The 19,280-nt window shown below is 31.2% G+C and overlaps 1 protein-coding gene across 1 annotated transcript in view; it reads left to right on the top strand.

The window, feature by feature from the left end:
• Positions 1 to 19,280, top strand: part of LOC126735786 (vascular endothelial growth factor receptor 1-like) — a 96,307-nt gene that overhangs the window by 47,468 nt on the left and 29,559 nt on the right. The window contains exons 5-9 of the mRNA XM_050439893.1: positions 4,167 to 4,305; positions 9,133 to 9,281; positions 9,378 to 9,570; positions 11,902 to 12,034; positions 12,164 to 12,363. Of these exons, the coding sequence (XP_050295850.1) occupies positions 4,167 to 4,305; positions 9,133 to 9,281; positions 9,378 to 9,570; positions 11,902 to 12,034; positions 12,164 to 12,363 (814 nt within the window). The remainder of the gene's footprint in view (positions 1 to 4,166; positions 4,306 to 9,132; positions 9,282 to 9,377; positions 9,571 to 11,901; positions 12,035 to 12,163; positions 12,364 to 19,280) is intronic.

Here is a 19,280-nt window from a genome sequence, read left to right as displayed (position 1 = left end):
GACGCTAATTTTTAGGCGGACTTCTTTTCATCTATAGCTGAACAATACAGGTTGATTTAACAATATCATATTGCGTCACACTTTAGATTTTTAAAGAGAAACCCATTTTTTTTTAATTTCAGATTCTGCATGAAATTTTTAGTACCTTGTGTAGAATAAAGTTTATAGCTATCTTTAATTGCTGTATATATATTGCTGCTATTTAGGTTAATAAAATTCGACTAACCTAGTACTAATAATATAATGTTGGCCATCGAAAATAATAATCATGGTTGTCAGGAAGAACTTTAGCACTAGTCAGTATCATCAAGTAAAAGAAAACTTAGACTATTAATTTAAATTGTCAAGTTACGTATCTATTTGTTATAAACATTTAACAATAATTTATTAAATTCAAGAAAAAGTAGGAATAATAAAAGTGTATTACCATAATTAGGAGCATTGCAAGAGCTACTACCCTGTTGTTTAATGCGTTGCATCCAGAAAAAAATATTTAGGTTAAGTATGTAGGTAATTTGATAAGAAAATTTGAAGCAACTCGATCTACTTATTATCGTAATCGTCATCGAAAAAATCGACCAGTGAAAAATGAAGCTGAAATAGCAATTTTGAACAAACTGGCGCTACTTTTCAGGATTTACAAGGGCACAAAGAATCTTGAACGATAATAAATTTCACCCCTATACAAGATAAAATTTGTTTATGAAGATTTTGATAGAAGGTTGAAATTTTGCGAATTAATGTCCCAACATTCAATCGACAAGTCCTTTAGTACACTTTCTTTGGGGGCATTTGGAAAGTAAAATACGAAGTTTAGTACAAATTCAGATTCCATGTATCTTTGGGAGTGGATTACGGCTGAATGCAGCAAATAAGTCGAGACATGATTAAAAATATGAGGATGAATTTGAGCAAAATATTTAGTCACGGAGGTAAATGAAAACCACTTTTAGCATTTATTAATACATTGCCCTACCTCTTTATAAAAAATTAATTGTTACTTTAAATTTAATGTGCCCGTAAATGTTGGTGGCAACGTTGCACGTAATACGGAAGCTGTTTTGATATTTATCTAATTTATTTAAATAATTTTATATGATTTTTATATGGTTTTATTTATGATTTTGGGTATATGGTTAACTGTAACATAATTTGATATAATTATATATAATACATTGTGAATCTCGCTAAAAACCTGTGAGTAAATACTCTTTTTTTGCAAGTAAAATCTCAACCATCCTCCCGTGTTATAAGTGTTTTACAAGTGTTGTTTACGAGTGTCGATAAAAATAGCAATACCCGATTAGGTCAGAAACACGGTTTGCTGAGCATATCAATTTATTTATTATTTATTGCCGGGTTGCTAGCAAAGTCTTTAGGTACAAAATGGGGTCTGAATCAGTGTTTGCAAAATCTACAAAGACATTTTTTCCAAAATCGCGTACAATAGAATCGACGTGTATCTAATTGTGCCGAGACGAGAAAGAAGAAAAATCGTGAATGGATTTAGGATAAATACAGTGAACTCAGGGTTAGTATGTCATATATCTCTCGATTTGCAAGAGGTTGGTCGACCTATTCAGCGGTGAAAAAATCTCCTCAGGCTGTTCAAAACTCTGTATCCTCCTTTTCAGCTTGTAATAGTTCTGACTCTCGGTCTCGGTCAGAGCGGTCACTATCTGATTCCTGGCATAACTTATACCTTAATACCTATCTCTATCTCTAACCTATCTCTGACTAAAATGAAAGATAAGTTAGTTAACAAATAAATTATTAATATGGAAGATGAAGCATTAATAATTTTACAAATTTTTAATGCTCTTACTGAGCAGAACCATATGCTAACTGGTCTAGTCGCGGAAATGCAGCAATTAAAATCTTCTCAGAAGAATGGTGCAGGTGATGTTTATTCAAAAATCCAGGATCGAACGTCTAGGTTAAAGAACGTAATATTTTTTAACGTTCCGGAGAGCAATGCAATGGATTTCAGGGCGACAATTTCAAAGCATTTTGTTTGGGTAGGCATGTTAATAATAAAATAGGACCTCTCAAATTTTCTTTATTTAATCCAGCTATTGCATCGTATGTTTGAAGAATAAAGGTTTTTTAAACAACACCGAAATCCCTATCAAAGCAGATTTAACTGTTTTGCAGCGCAATGAAATAAAAAGGCATATGAAGAGCTCGAAGTCAGGTCTGCAACTAAAGAAAATTTGTGTGTCCGTTGTATTAATGGGATGCCAAGGACATTGAAGAATAATAGCCACAAAAAAGGAAAACAGCCAAAAAAACTAAATATTTATTTTTACAACACTGGTGGGGCTCGCACAAAAATTCCTGAATTGTGACGTAGTCTTTCGTTTATGATATCTGAATCATTGTCAAGTCCTGGCTTACTGATGATATTACTGATGCTGAATTGGGATTTTAAGACTTTAACGTCATTAGGAATGATCGTAATCCAATTATAACAGAGAAGGCCAGAGGTGATGGTACAATGATAGCGTTGAGAAAGTGTATTAAGGCGAGTAAAATTAAAGTAAATAATCCCGCATTCGAAGACCTATTTGTGCAAATATCCTAAGGTGGTAAAAAGATTGTTCTAGCTGCAGTTTATATTTCACCGGCGTCTCCTATATCTGTCTATTAGAAAAATTATCCATAGAGAAAAGAACAGCAAATAAAAACTAGTAAATTGACATTTGTGCCTTATTATGATGAGATTGTTAATAAATAAGGGTATGCGTAATATTGGTTTTGCTGTGTGTAGCTCTGGTAAATTTTCTGTCTTTTGTTTGCTCTCCTATTCAATTGTTCATTCTGGGCTTGAATATGCATCACCTGTATGGTCACCTTTTTATTCTAACCATGTGGAAGCAATTGAAGCCGTTCGAAAAGCATTTCTTCATTCGCTAGCCTTCAAGGCTGACATTAACATTTACGAGAATGTTTATATTAATTATAAGATAATAGAGGATATATTTAACATTGATAGTCTTAAAGCAATGAGAACTCGATCAGATTTAATCAAATTTTATAAAATATTAAATGGAGTTTTGTATTGCCCTGATATTTTGAAAACTGTACCATTCAATGGCAATATCAATAATAGATGTCAGAATTCTGCTAGGTTTCGTTTGCCTTTCCATCATGCTAATTACGGATTTTTTTCTCCAGTCACCAGAGCGATGAGTGAACTTAACGAGCTTAATCTTGCCCCATCGTAGATCGATCTGTTAATTCATTTTAATTAAGACTTAAAGAACTAAAGTGCGAAAATTGTCTATATGGTCACGTTTTACGTTTTTATATTTTTTGCTTTTTTGTTTTTTTATTTTTGCTATAGTTATGTTCATATTATTGATTATTGTTATATTTATTGTTATTGTTATTATTATGTATTTTATTATACTCTTGTAAATTGAATGTGCCATCGAAATAAATAAATAGTCAGTTGTTTTTCGTTTTTTTTTATTTTTTTCTATTCCGGAATTGCAATATCCTATTTTTGAATTACTCTATATTGTACGGCTATAAATGAAAAAAGTCGCGTCAAAGAAATAAAGTTATGTTTTTATAAATGGAACCCCTTGTAAAATATATTTTGAATGGTCCAATTTACTTAATGTTTACCTTGTACCAAAAAAATTTATAATATACATATTTTTAATATTATAGACATTTATTGTTGTCGTTGATAAACGACATTGGAGAGAATTTTTCAAAAGCTTCAAGATGATGTATCACTCGACTCCCCTTTCTATTTATGAAATTAATTATTTTAGCGGTGTATCTCACCCTGTTCAAGGGGTTGCAGATAAGGGTGGGATAATATGCTTAGTTTTGTTTCCCGTTTGTGGTAAAGAAACTATTCAGCGTTTTTTTATTTAGTTTTTAGTTCCTAATATATGGCCATTTCAAGTTTTTACATTGTTACCCTGTATATGTATTTGTATAATTATTCTCATATTTTTTGTTAGTTTCCCAAGTGTAAAATTAATTATTAACAGTCGTTTTAAAATCGTATACGCTATACGATTAGCTAGTCAAAGAATTATTATAATTGTTAGGTCAATATGATATGCATGTTGATCCGCAGACTGAAAAAATGGGAGAAAACTAATAATATACTTAGGATGTGTTACATGTATTTATTTTTATTCTAGATAAGTTCAGTATTTGACCCAAAGACTGGATATACGTTCAACGTCAGTGACCTAAGCTTACAAGAGACCTATGTGTGTGAATTTAGTCGTCCAAGAGATAACAAAAATTCCCAAAATTTTTACGTTTTGAAAATTGTTTGTAAGTAAATGAATCATAAATGAATGGTTTTGGTAGTATATGTAATGGTATATATTTCGGCTAGAATTAGGTGTTTTTTATTAGAATCATTTTTATTTAAGTATATTTTTAAGAAGAAAATATTTTTTAAATAATGCATGTATATGGCTTTAATTGCTTACTTTTTAGGTATATCTAAAAAATTATTAAGATAAAAAAATATGCTCCTGGTGTATTTTTAATTTAAAACAGTGTATAGAGAATTGAAAATTAAATTTTTAGTGGATTTATCAAATAAAAATTTGTTGCTTTTAACTTGATCTGGCAATAACTTACCATTTACAAACTTATCTGGGATAAAATATACAGGGTATCTAACGATAAACTTCAGCAATAGATTTGTCCAAAAGAAAACTGTGATTTTTTAAAGAATTTGGCATCGTCGATTTAGGTAGAAATTATTGATTTAAAAAAATTGATTTCTACTACTTTTTAGTATTTAATTAAATTATAGTCTTATCAGAGAGCAACTTTTATATTAAAAGTTGCTCAAAAGAGTTGATGAGTCAAAATATCTAAATTTGTTGCTAACAAGATTTTATTATTATAAACAAATGACTGTCTATCAATTTTGCACAAGAAAAAATACATTAAGGAAGAAATATGAAAAGAGATAAACAAGATTATTTATTAGCAAGGCCTGCTGGAGAAAATGGCAACACCATACTTTAAGTATTCTCCGTCTTCTGGTCAGGATTTCACCAAGATTTTATTGTACTGAGATAGATCAATCTCTATCGACCGGTTGCTTTTAATAAGTTCCATATTTTTTTTAATTGGCAAGGCCATCGTAGTCATCGCAGTGCCTTTATCTCGTCTCATAACCTTAAAAGGTCAACAAAGGACAAAATAACTAAGTATGAATACTTTACTTGACTTTAAATTGAAAACGATCTTGGAAAATTAAAAAGATTAACATTGTGCCATTCCTAAAATCGGTGTAAGAAGTCACTTATTAAGATTTTTTCTAAAATTTTAAGAAAGTGAATCTAGCATTCTTTAACTTTGTTTTAAGGCAGAGGTCTGTAATTTTGCAGACCTGCCAACTAGCTTTTCATCCTGGCCTTCTATTTTACATTTAGTTGCTGACCAAAATTTTTTTAGAAGAAGCCTTTATTAAGACATTAGAACTTATAATTTTCATCAATGAAACAATAAGAAAAAGATGTCTTAAAAGGATCTTTAGATGCCCTGCAGCAGGTGCTGAAGGGCACCGCTTAAGCCAAATTATTGAAAAAAAAATTGAAGATTAAGTAACGTAACAAGAAAATTAAAATGAAAGTAATTTTATAAAAAAAGAAAAGGAAAATGAAAGAAAGAAAAAGACAAAGAAAAGAAAAATTAAATGGCTTGGGTTTTCATATGATGGTGGTTGGACACAGATTAGTACTAATATATCTTAACGTAATTTATATTAGATACTGCTTAAATTTATTGGTTATATTTATTTAGTAATTTTCGACTGCCCAGCAAATTAAAGTTCCTTAAATTTAATTTTAAAACTAGTTAGTGACAAGTTGGGTAGTGTCTGCGAAAATTAATTATTAGTCTTAGCAGCAAAATGTGAGAATGATCTTTTGAAAATTTCATTTTGGTATCCTGGGATTTTGCATCATAGCCCTTTGTGATTAGAACGTAAAGGACGATTGCGAACATCGACTGTGAGTTCAAGTTTTATAAAAAGACAATTGAGGTTTTTGTTTTTAAAATATAAAAGCAAAATGTGTTTATAAGAAGTTTTGTGATGCTTTATTTAACTAAAGTCATTCATGCTTTGTCTAAATAAGTATCATCAGCAAAAAGTTAATAATCGCAGAGCTGTAATGTATCCATCAAATTAAAACAAAGAGGGACCCAATATACTTTCCTGTAGTACTCCAGCAGCGACTTATGGGACGTCGGACAGTATCCTAATAAATAACCTGTTAGTAAGTGTAAAAGATGATTCAAAACCATTAGTAGATTTTTTTGGAATTAGTTAGAAAATGTAATTGAAATGTGAAAAAGATTAGCCCGCTGTTGAAAGTAAAATGAAATAAGTCAATGAATTGATACCTTGCACGACGAAATGTTCGGAAGCAAGGTCGTTACTAAGGGGAGCGATATTGTAGGAGAGTACGTACAATTTGGTAAAAGGAATTGAGCACATATATTTTCTATGGTCGGAGCTTTAATTTTAATACCACTATTATACTACTTATATTAGAGTATTCAGTGGCGGGGGTTTCTGATTTTTTTGCGTGTTCTATGATCATGATTATATAAAAGTAGACTAGCTGATTAGTATCAATCATATTTTATTTACAACTGTATCTTCCTTAGTTCTATCTTAGTATCTTCTTTGTACTTCCTTCCCACGTAGCCGCAAATTGAAATGCCAGACCATAATGGCTCGGAAGAAGACGTTTATAACTATATACCCATCTCGTTACTTTCGAATATCGAAAAAATATATGAAAAAATCTTAAAGAGATGGTTAATATCTTTCTTAGCAAAATACTATGTTCTTTCAGATAAACAGTTGGGATTTCGAAGAAAAATATGAACGGGTGCACAGTTAACGCATTACCTATATGATAACTTGGATAAATCAAAGCCATCACTGTGCATATTTGCTGATCTCTCAACTGCATTCGATACTGTTGACCACGATGATTTGTTGAAGAGACTTTATTTTTATGGCATTAAGGGGATGGCTTATAAACTAATTAAAAGCTACTTAAGCAATAAAACCAACTTGTCAAAATAAATGATGTAAAAAGTACCTTCAAAAAAATAACTTGCGGAGTACCTCACTTTACTTGGACCTTTATTGTTTATTCTATATGTTAAACTACTTACTTAAGATAAGTACTTTGGGACAAATAATAAGCTGCGCAGATGATACTGCCATATTTTACTCTGGCATGTGATTCATGGCAATCTGTAAAATTTAAGTATGAGAAAGATTTTAGAAACATTGTGAATTAGCTTCGAATAAACAAACTGTCTTTAAATATATCTAAAACAAAATACTTAACATTTACATCTTATGCAAGCAATTCCTAAAAATGGGACCAGTTAAGATAGACACAGACATTTTAGTAGCAGAAGCAGAAACAATGAAATATTTGGGCGTAACATTAGACAGACACTTAAAATGGGATATACACGCATCTGAAGTGACAAATAAAATAAGAAGTCTATTATTTAAATTTAAACGACTTAAAGAATTTTTGGATTTAGAAGACTTAAAAACATTATATTTTGCTTTAGTACAATGACACTTAACCTATGGCCTTAGCGGATGGGGTGGAATAAGAAACTGTCATATGCGTTCTTTTGAAGTCGTCCAGAAATGGATAATAAAAATTATATATGATAAAAATAAATTGTTTCTTTCCAATCAGCTTTTTGCTATTACTGGCATATTTAATTTGTGGTAATTATATGTGCAGAGATTGGTAATAAGCATAAAGGAGTCATCTCTGTTGAAAATGTAGTTCATTCCTATGCAACTCGAGCTCAGAATCAGAATGCATTAGTACCCCGAAGTAGAAAAAGTATTGGTCAGCGATACAGAATGCATTACATTTTACAAATCTTTAACTTTGTTCCCCAAAATGTATGTTGGATACATCAGATGGGCAGAGAAAGATTTAATAATTTAATAAATAATACATAGGGTAACTAAACTAAGAAATTGCAGATCTCAGAAACTAAATTATTACAAAAAAAACTACTGAACAAGACATACACAGATATGACCTAGATCCCGAAAAAAAGACATTAAATGATCTCGTCAAAATCTAAATTAACTGTAGCTACAACCCAAGTCGAAGAACCAATTGGTATTATTATTCTTTATTTTTATCTACATTTATTATTATTATTATGTATAGGTGTCATAAATTATCACGTACGAGTAGTATACTACTACTTCTGGTAAATTGAATTAATCATTTTGTTTTTTTTTCATTATTTTAAATAAACTGACTTTTTATTATGATATTGTTATATATTATTATACTGTAGTGTTTTTCCTATTCGTTAGGTGCGAATTAAAATAATAGGAAATAGTCAACTAATTTATTTAGACAATTCACTACGAAAACACAATCACTCACGACTACTAGAGATATTTGTTTTTACTGTATTTATTTACAACTATTTGAATCTCGCGCCAATTTTTCGAACTTTACTTCACTGAACTGACAACTGACTACTATCGGCGATGCGGCTACTTATATACTCGGTAGATGCTGTTTCGAAAAATTCCCGCTTAACCTTCAAGATGTCGTGCGGTGTACTACTTGTATCATTCCAGAGTGACGGACAATCAGCTGGTTTCTCGGTGTTTACAATATCACTATAATACACCTGATTGACATAATCGTATATATTTTTTTATTGATTGATTATGTGTATCATGCCTTTGTCAAACCTTTTCTTTTTATTAAAAAAAAAATTAAAATAGTAAAAAATAGAATTGTTTAAAATAGATTTAGTGCTTAAACGACTGACTAAAGTATAATAGCACCCCTTACAAGAATGTGATTGTACTTTAAAAAGCAAATATGTGCCAGATCTTGATAAAAGTATTTCAACTGTTTCTGTTTTTTTTAATTAATCCAATTAAAAATAATATCCACTAAAATGTCTGTATATAGAGCTGTCATGTATGTACTGTAATAATATATTTGTATTGCTTAATTAAAACTGAGGGTTTCATGTTGTTACAAGCATGTGGTTTTAGCTAGTATTTATGTGAAAAAAAACTAAATTCTTAATCATAATTATTTTTACTAGCATATAGACCATTCATAAATCGACCGTTTATTGTTGACAAATCCAGAAATCATACCGAAGTTGGTGAAAATCTTAGCCTAACTTGTCATCTTTACGAGGACAGTGCAAGAATAAGGTTCGAATGGATTACTCCTAGAGGAATCTTTTATGTAAGTGACGAATAGGAGTAGGTAATATCTTTAAGTAATTTCTTTAAACCAACCAACAATTAAGTAGTTTCAAACAATTTTTAAATAACATTTTAGGTAGATGATCATAACTCCAATGGTGTTATAGTTAGTAAAACCCTTAAAATGATCTCTAATAATCGAAAGGAAGAATATGTGTCAACTTTAACAGTAAAAGATGTTAAACTGGAAGATTCTGGAGTATATACTTGTAAAGTTTCTGATTCTCAGAACCATGAAGAAAGCTCCGAATTGTATGTTATAATACACGGTAAGAATATTTTTTTTATAGTTATATTTGTAAATTGCACATTGTAATGTAAGCCAACGAAAAATATAACATCCCTCCTTTTTTACTCTGTAATTATCAACAAATTTTATGGAATTTTTTGGATGAAGTTTGCTGCTTGAACCTTAAGATCAATCAATAATCACTAGCTCTTAAAGTTATGCATCCGCGATTCCAAACTCTAATTCTGGACCTCTGAGAATGAACAACTTTATTTTTGATCAGGCATAACAATTTAACAACTTTATGTGCTACATATGAGTTTCATTTAATTTATCTTATTGAAAAAATTGATTTTCTTTTTAACTTAAGATTGTTTTTTTTTCTTTCTAAGTTGTTGTAACATAATTCATGAAGCTCGCTTTTTAAGTTTTTACACTATAAGTTTTATTTGGTAATTCGCGGAAACGTGAATAGCATTTATATTGGTTAAAATTTATGATGATATTTAATAACATATAAAAAAAGCAAGTTCTGAGCAGATAGAATTTATATATGAATTTATATAGAATTTATATTTATTATAAATATCACATATTTCCAGAATTATTTATGCCCATATCACACATTATGACTTTCTTAAACTCTACATACTCAACTTCTACCATTAATGTGTCAGATGTATTTGTAGATCTTTTTTAAATGTTGCTCAGCTAGAGCGTGTTCAATTAAACTTAATTTCTAGCCATATCGCTCAATTTTTTTGTAAAATCTTGTTGAAAAGAAAGAAAGTAAGTTTATAATTTATCAGATCAAGAATATCACATAGCAGCCAATTGCTATTCTCACCTCAATTTTAAGAAATGGACGAGAGAAAAACCTATTTATAAAACTGTCCAAGAGAAATTGATGGCCTCATGCTCTTATTTCATGGTTTAGCAGATTATTTTGTAAATACCACATGTAAATTACAAACAAGCTTTTTTTAAAATGATTCTTTTTGCTACAAATCCAAAACAAATATTAATATCGAATTGAATGTTTTACATTATTTATTGCAAGAAAATTTTACTATTTGATTATAATATAATAATTATGTCATTCAATTTAATTTTTTAAAGAAAAATTGGAAAACGAGAATGTTTTTGAAATACTGCCCTCGAGCGATGTAGCGTATTGAATATATCCTTTAACCTACCAACACTTCCCTTCTTAAACCAGATCTAGTTCTATTCTATCTATATGTAGTTCTGTTCTATTTTTTTCTTTTGGTTAAGTTCAGATTCATGGATGCTTCTATTAGTACTTCCTACACTAAATTGACATTTTCATTAAGAAACGTTTGATCAAAGAGATGTAGGATTGTATAGCGAAATTATCTATGTACTATTTTTTATTGTAATTTTAAATATGATATTTTTTTTAAAAAAGCCTTTTTTGATGATTATTAGCGAAATTGCAAAAAATTTTATTTAATAATAATTTTCAGCAATTTATCTTGCCACTTTTAGTAACCGATTTATCCACAAACTTCCTGGTTTTTTAATTGCTTAGATATCGTATCTGACCATCTTTAAAAAATTACCCTGTACATACTTTAATTATCATTTATTACAGTTAACTATTATTATTTACAGTTTATTTAATCGAACTTAATAATTAATCAGATTCCCATAAAACACCTTTTTCTTAAAGAATTTCATGAACCGTAATAGCACGAATGGTATTTTAAGATGTATATTTCCAGGGCAAAAATTACTCTTACCTAATTAATAAAATTATAGGTAATTTAATTCGATAAAAAATAATTTTAAAACCAGCCATTTATCAATCATTTGAGTAATCCGATGGATTCGAAGGAACTAGAATTAATTTCTTTGAAAAAAGTATAAACTAAATTCCATATCCTAAACTTTTAAAGGATGAAAAAATATTGTTGCTTTGGGTGAAATTTAAATATTTTTGTAGGGATGATTATTTAGTATCTACCCTTACTTACTGTTTAAGTCGCTAACGTAACCAGACTACTTAAAAGAAACTATAATTAATTTCTTCTCATAAAAGAATAAACCACTTTCGATGTGTTGAATATTTAAAAAGAAATAAAACCGCTGCTGTGGATGAAATTTTAAAATTACTTACTTACTGTCAGTTACATCAGTAGCTTTAAATTCTTTTGATTAAAGAACAAACTAATTTTCATAATATTAACGTTTATTAAAAGAGTTAGTACGAAAAGCTTTAACAAAAATTAATTTTTAAGCTACTTAGTTAAACCAATAATATTGTCACATGACACTTTTTGCAACTATAATTATTGAAAATTGTAAAGAAAACACTACTGAAAGAATAATAAAGAAAAAATTATTTTAGATAAGAATGCATGTTCAATTAAAATAAAAAGACACGAAAATGAACATCAAAACTTACCTGCAGATCTTGAATTTGGACAAACAGCACTATGGGTTCTTGATGTTTTAGCTCATCCCCTTCCCGAGCTTATATGGTAAGCAAATCCATTTCTTTGATTAAAATAATCAGTGAATCATTAACAAAGCTGTACCCGTTTAAACCACAATCTCGTACTTTATGTAGAATTATAATTTACGATTTTAATTTTCTCTAAACATTTTAGGTTTGACCAGCATGGACATATAATCAAGAACAATGAACATTTCGATTTAAAATACGAAAAAGATCAAGTTATACTGAAAATTGTAAATGTTACTTTGGAAGATGACGGAATTTATAAATTACGTGGCATATCAAGTCGAGAAAATTCTTCTAAGACGTGTCATCAGATCGACGAAATTCCATTAACATTAATTATTTATGGTAAGTAAACCCAAGATAAATACACTGTTGCGTTTAAAATATTTCATTTAATTTTACTTTTTAAAATTTTATTACACTTAAAGAGCAGGCTAAGAAATCAAACAAACAGATAAACAAATATAAATGGATGATTTGAAACTGGTGAACGTCAACATATTATAGTAAAGTATTAATAATTCGTTCTGATAACTTAAGATTACTAACAAAACATTATTTTCTTATTGATTAGTCATAATTCACAGTTGGTGTTTCAGAACTATGGGATCAAACTTCTAGGGGTTGTTCAATGCAACAGTAGAATCCATTTGAGTGTAGGAACCCATATCTGGAAATGTGTCACTACGCCATTACGGCCCTAAGACGCGTTTAAATTTAGAAAAAATATTAATTACCTAAATAGGATCTGATGTATTTATTTTTACCTTTTGTATATGATACCATCACAACAATTGTTCAAAATATCTTCCTCCAACCTCAATACACCGATTTAAACGCCGCACTTGATTTCGGCGGACTACACTATAAATTTGATCCTCGTTTTGAATGATTTCAAATGCTGATGTTATTCGTCCAATTAAGTCTAGGTCTGATTCTACTGGAGTTTTGTAGACTAAAGAGTTTACATGTCCCGACAAGAAAAAATCGAGCGACGTTAAATCGGGTGACCTAGGAGGTCAAGAAACTACTCCACCTCTGGCAATCCAACGGTGCCCAAACCGCTGACCCAAATACTCACGTACTTGTACAGCAAAGTGAGCCGGCGCTCCATCATGCTGAAACCACATTTGCAGTCTAACATTTAGTGGAACATTTTCAAGGAGTTCTGGGAGAACTTTCTCCAAGAAATGCAGATAAATAGGTCCTGTTAACCGTTCCGGTAGAAGGTATGGCCCAATTAAATAATCATCAACAATGCCTGCCCATACATTGATAGACCAACGATTCTGATGTTTTCTTGGAAAAATTGCATAAGGATTTTCTTCATCCTAAACATGGCTATTTCTACTATTAAAAATACCGTCTTTTGTGAGAGACTATTCATCGGTCCACAAAACATATGGTAAAAAATTTGGTTGTGCAATGATGTGATCCAGAAGCCATCAACAAAATTGAATTCTAGGATGATAATCGGCTGCAGTCATACCTTGAACTTTCTGGAGGTGGTAAGGATGGAGTTGTTGCTCGTGTAGTACCCGCCAGACAGAAGCGTTACTCGTATTCATATTCTTAGAGACGTCACGTGTGCTATTTGATGGTTCATCGGCAACTCGCTGAAGCACCTCTTCTTCAAATTCGACCTTTCTCTTGGTCTTAAGCATGCCTGTCTCAGCGAGCCGCCGATGAACCGCATTAAACTTTTTGTATCCAGGATGCTGTCGTTTGGGATAACGTTCATGATACAACCGCGATGCTGCTCGTGCATTGCAGTTTGTTGCTCCGTATGCCAAATGCATATCCGCCAATTCTTGATTGGTAAAGTTTTCCATTAGCAATAAACATGACATTGAGAATTGACATTGATAAGCGTTGATTTTAAACAGTTGTTGTTATGGTATCATGTACAAAAGGTAAAAATAAATGCAGCAGATCCTATTTAGGTAATTAATGTTTTTTATAAATTTTAACGCGTCTTAGGGCCGTAGTGGCGTAGTGACGCATTTCCGGACATGGGTTCCTTTACTCAAATGGATTCTTCTGTTGCATTAAACAACCCCCAGAAGCTTGATCCCATAATTCTGAAACACCCTGTATATTTAAAATTTTCCATAACTATACAGGGTGAGTTTTTCAAAGCGCGGAGTAGTATTATGCATTGATGATATTATTTATCGATGACGTGCTCCTGGACTATTATTTGGTTAAGCATTCTTCACATTTTAAAAATATTTTGGACTATACAGGGTGTTCCGAAAAAGCAGGGCACTACAGAAGTTAATTTTTTTAAATGGAACACCCTATATTGCAAAACATTTTTGAATTCTTTGCGTAATTACCAATCTTTTTTTGATAATGGTTTAATATGCCAAAAACTAATAGTTTAGGAGATAAATCAAATTTTGTTAAAAATTTAGAATTTGCACGCATCTCTTTAATATTAAAATTTAGCACCTAAATTTTGAATACAGGCTTAATTTTTATCATCAGAAGTAAAATAAAGTTACTTTGATATGCGTGCTATGTAAAATTATTCATTTTGTTATACAGGGTGTTTTTTTTGAAAGGCCAAACTTGCCCAACTTTAAATATAAAAATCTCTCTTATTTTAAATGAAACACCCTGTATATTTTCATGTCATCTAATAGCTTACTTAAGAGCCTATAAATTTTATTAATAATGTCCTATCTCTATATCTAACAGTTTTTGAAATATGATGGATTTTTCTGTTTTTCTCCTGTAAAAACTGACAATGCCGACTTAAAGTTTTGAAGCACCTCGTATTTTTTATGTATCCATCAAGGCGCCGTGGAAACAAATGAAAAAAATCTCAATAACAAAAAGACAGTTACATTAGTTAATTAGAGATTAATAGTTAGATTTGTTTTAAGGTGTTTTTTAGATATTTGTTTTCAATATTAAAAATGAATTATTCAAGAAATGAATTTATTGATATGATTTTTGTTTTGGGTGAAGCAAATAAAAATTGTCTGCTAGCTCAAAGGCTATATAGAGAAAAATATCCTCAACGGCGCACACCCGATTCCCACAGTTTTCGCGTTGTTATGGACCGAATTATGACGACTGGTAGCGTGGATCTGCCAAAACGTAATGTTGCTAATAGGGTGGCAAATGAAGGTAAAGAACTTGAAATTCTTTTGCAAATTGAGGAGGATCCCCACATTGGTAGCCGTAGGTTAGCCTTACTTTCATCAACACGGAAATATAAATACCACCCATATCACATTAAGTTGCATCAAGAACTTCACAATCAAGATTTTCAGCTACGTGTAACTTTTTGTGAATGGTTACTTCGCAAAATTGAAATTAATCCAAATTTTGTTAACTATATTATGTATTCCGACGAGGCGACATTTAAAAGCAATGGTGCTGTCAATAGGCATAATATGCACTATTATGCAACAGAGAACCCTCATTGGGTACGTGAGGTTCAGCACCAGAATCATTGGTCCCTTAATGTATGGTGCGGCATCCATAATAACCGTATAATTGGACCATATTTTTTTAATGAACCTTTGAATGGGCATTCATATCGAGTATTTTTACAGCAGCAATTGCCTGAATTATTAGAAGAAGTCAATCTCCAGGAACGGCAAAGTATGTGGTTTCAACAAGATGGTGCGCCTCCCCATTTTCATCGTGCAGTAAGGGAATATTTGGATCAAGAATATCCTCAAAGATGGATTGGTCGCGGAGGATTTGTTGCATGGCCGCCAAGGTCTTGCGATCTTACGCCGCTAGATTTCTTTCTGTGGGATTATCTCAAAGATAAAGTCTATGCAACAAAACCAACTACAAGGGAGGATATGATTATTAGAATTAGGGATGAATCAGCTGGAAGAATCAGAGAAAATATAATTAAAAGAATTAATATTTGTATCGAACAAGGAGGACATATCTTTAAACATTTGTTGAACAGAAATTAACTTTTATTATATAAAAATAAGTGAATTTAATAAAAAGAAACGTCCATAAATTTGTTTCATTTTATAAGAAAAAAATAACACGAAATGAAGAAATATAAGTATATTTCAAAAACTATTAGAGATAGGGATAGAATATTATTAATAAAATTTATAGGCTCTTAAGTAAGTTACTAGATGACATGAAAATATACAGGGTGTTTCATTTAAAATAAGAGAGATTTTTATATTTAAAGTTGGGCAAGTTTGGCCTTTCAAAAAAAACACCCTGTATAACAAAATGAATAATTTTACATAGCACGCATATCAAAGTAACTTTATTTTACTTCTGATGATAAAAATTAAGTCTGTATTCAAAATTTAGGTGCTAAATTTTAATATTAAAGAGATGCGTGCAATTTCTAAATTTTTAACAAAATTTGATTTATCTCCTAAACTATTAGTTTTTGACATATTAAACCATTATCAAAAAAGATTGGTAATTACGCAAAGAATTCAAAAATGTTTTGCAATGCAGGGTGTTTCATTTAAAAAAATTAACTTTTGTAGTGCCCTGCTTTTTCGGAGCACTCTGTATAGTCCAAAATATTTTTAAAATGTGAAGAATGCTTAACCAAATAATAGTCCAGGAGCACGTCATCGATAAATAATATCATCAATGCATAATACTACTCCGCGCTTTGAAAAACTCACCCTGTACAAAAATAGTTCCATTACTAAATATTTACGACTATTATATTCAAGATGGCTTTATTATCCTGTTATGAAGTTTTACTGAAACACGTAGCTGAAACAAAATGAAAACATTTATTTCAAGTTAGTGAACTTAGATTAATGAAACAAATTAAGATGGATTATCAGAATATTCCCATACAAAATTTTCTTCTTATATTAAAGTCGTTAAAACGTGATTTCTCTTTATAAATCGATAATATTTGCAAGCCTTTTGCGCATAATTTTCAACTCTGTAACTTTAACCAGGGTGAGCTTTACCTCTTAAATTGAAGTTAATAGATTTTTATATTTCTCATTGATTTTCTCCTTATTATAACTTGTCAAATCTTCTATGTCTAATTGTATGCTGTATTGTGAAAATATAAGATATGCTAATGTTGCAGAACAAATATTGAATGCGATGAATCCAAATAAATATGTTTATTGGGATTTGAGGTAGCAAAGTTTCAGATGATAAACCGAATATGAACTGATCCAGATAGAAGGATGATGAAGTTGATGAACATGCTGTTCGTAAATGTTTGACAGATGAATCGGCTGAAAAAAGCACCAATAGATTGAACTGCAAGATTATCTAACTGGGCCCCTTAGAATGTTTTTATGAGGTCACATAAAAAGTAAGAGAAAGAGTTGAGAATACTCAGACATAATCATTAACTGAATTACCTTCAGTAGCCTATTAAATCAGCTACTGATGATCATTGTTGATGCGGGATTATTAAACTAAAAATGCTTTATAATATCAGCGCCATTTTGAACAATATCTTTATTATTTTAGAAGGCCAACACTTTGAGGACTTCGTATCATGAAAAATAAATACAACAAAATTTTTATATTTGGGTGTCCCAATAAGAGCGCACGTTTTAATTGGTAAATAAAAGTCATAATTTATTTTAAACTGAGTGTTATTTATATTTTTATGTAAAGCTAATACACTGCAATTAAACGTGAAAAATAATATCTGGCAAATGGCCGCCTCGACTTTCGTGACAGACTCTTATTCGTTTTGAGAAATTTTCAATTACATTTTTACATTAGTGCGGCCCAATGTCGCTAATAATACGTCTAATTTCGTTTTTCAACTGTGGAATTGTTGTTGGGTTATTAGCGTATGCGAGGATTTTTAAAAAACCCCAAAGAAAAAAGTCACAAGGCGTTAAATCGCATGATCTTGCGGGCCAGTTCTGGTCTCCATTCCGTGAAATGACACGACCGGGAAACTTTTTTTGCAACATTCGAATTGCTTCACGTGTAGTGTGACATGTCGCATCATCCTGTTGGTACCACATACCGTCCGTATCCATACCATCCAATTGAGGCCATAAAAACTCATTGAGCATATTACGATAGCGTTCGCTGTTCACGGTAACTGCATTTTCAGCCTCGTCCTCTAAGAAGTACGGTCCAATTACTCCACCTGTCCAAAGTCCGCACCAAACAGTGACTCTTAATGGATGCATTTTCTTCTCATGAATGACTCTAGGATTTTCTTCGCTCCAAATTCGGCAATTTTGTTTATTAACAAAGCCATTAAGGTGAAAGTGTGCCTCATCGGTAAACAAAATTTTTTTCGAAAAATCGACATCCATTTGTTGCTTTTGCAATACCCAAGAAGAAAATTTACGGCGCGTCGCATGGTCCACTGGCTTTAATTCTTGGGTCAATTGAATCTTATAGGCATGTAAATGAAGATCTTTTATTAGAATCCGGTGGGTAGTGCTCTTCGAAATGTGCAACTGCTGTGCACGATGACGGATAGATGTTCCCGGATTCTCGCCAACACTTTCACGCACGGCGGCAATATTTTCAACAGAACGGTTAGTACGGTGACGCACTGGTGTTTTTACATCCACGACAGAACCATTTTGTTCAAATTTATCAATTAGTCTTTGGACGGTCGTGTGATTTGGTGCATCGTGTCGACCAAAAATGCCCCGCAATTTACGAACTGTTTCCGCAAAACATTCTCCATATTCGTAATGTGTTTTAACAATAATAATTCGGTGTTCGATCGTATATCGTTCCATTGCTACTAATCGCAAACTGTTTACATTATTCTTTTCAGTTTTTTTATTGACATACTGCGATAAAAAAAGAATGCTGCGCAATTCAAAGCGTGCGTTCCTATTGGGACACCCTACTTTGTAACCAGAAAAATAAAGTCGTTGCAAACTAAAGTAAAAATGGGTACAGATATTTTACCGGCGTTGACTAATTAACTACCTACCTGCTTAATCTTTAAAAATTTTTAGAAATTTTAAAAATAAAAAAAAGAAATAAATTTTGCTGTCCAAATATGCATATGTTTCGTGAGTTGTACACTTTATTTATTATAAACTGACCCTCATCCATAAACAAACAGTGCCTAAAAATTCTTTAATTTCGAATACCATACCAGCTAAAATGCACTTTCAAAATTTCGTCACAACTCATTTGTAGCCTCTAAACTTGTTGGAAGTGATATGATAAAGACTATTTTACCCAACCGTAACATGGGGCACATTTTAGGCATTAAACATGCTTCTAGTGCTTCATAGTATTATCTTCATCACCTAAATGACGCATTTCTTGATGTTCATTTA

The sequence above is a fragment of the Anthonomus grandis genome, chromosome 4 (assembly GCF_022605725.1).
Source record: "Anthonomus grandis grandis chromosome 4, icAntGran1.3, whole genome shotgun sequence".
In the NCBI taxonomy this organism is placed as follows: Eukaryota; Metazoa; Arthropoda; class Insecta; order Coleoptera; family Curculionidae; genus Anthonomus; species Anthonomus grandis.
The sequence above is the reverse complement of the archived record's forward strand: the minus strand, read 5'-3'. Positions and strand labels throughout refer to the sequence as shown.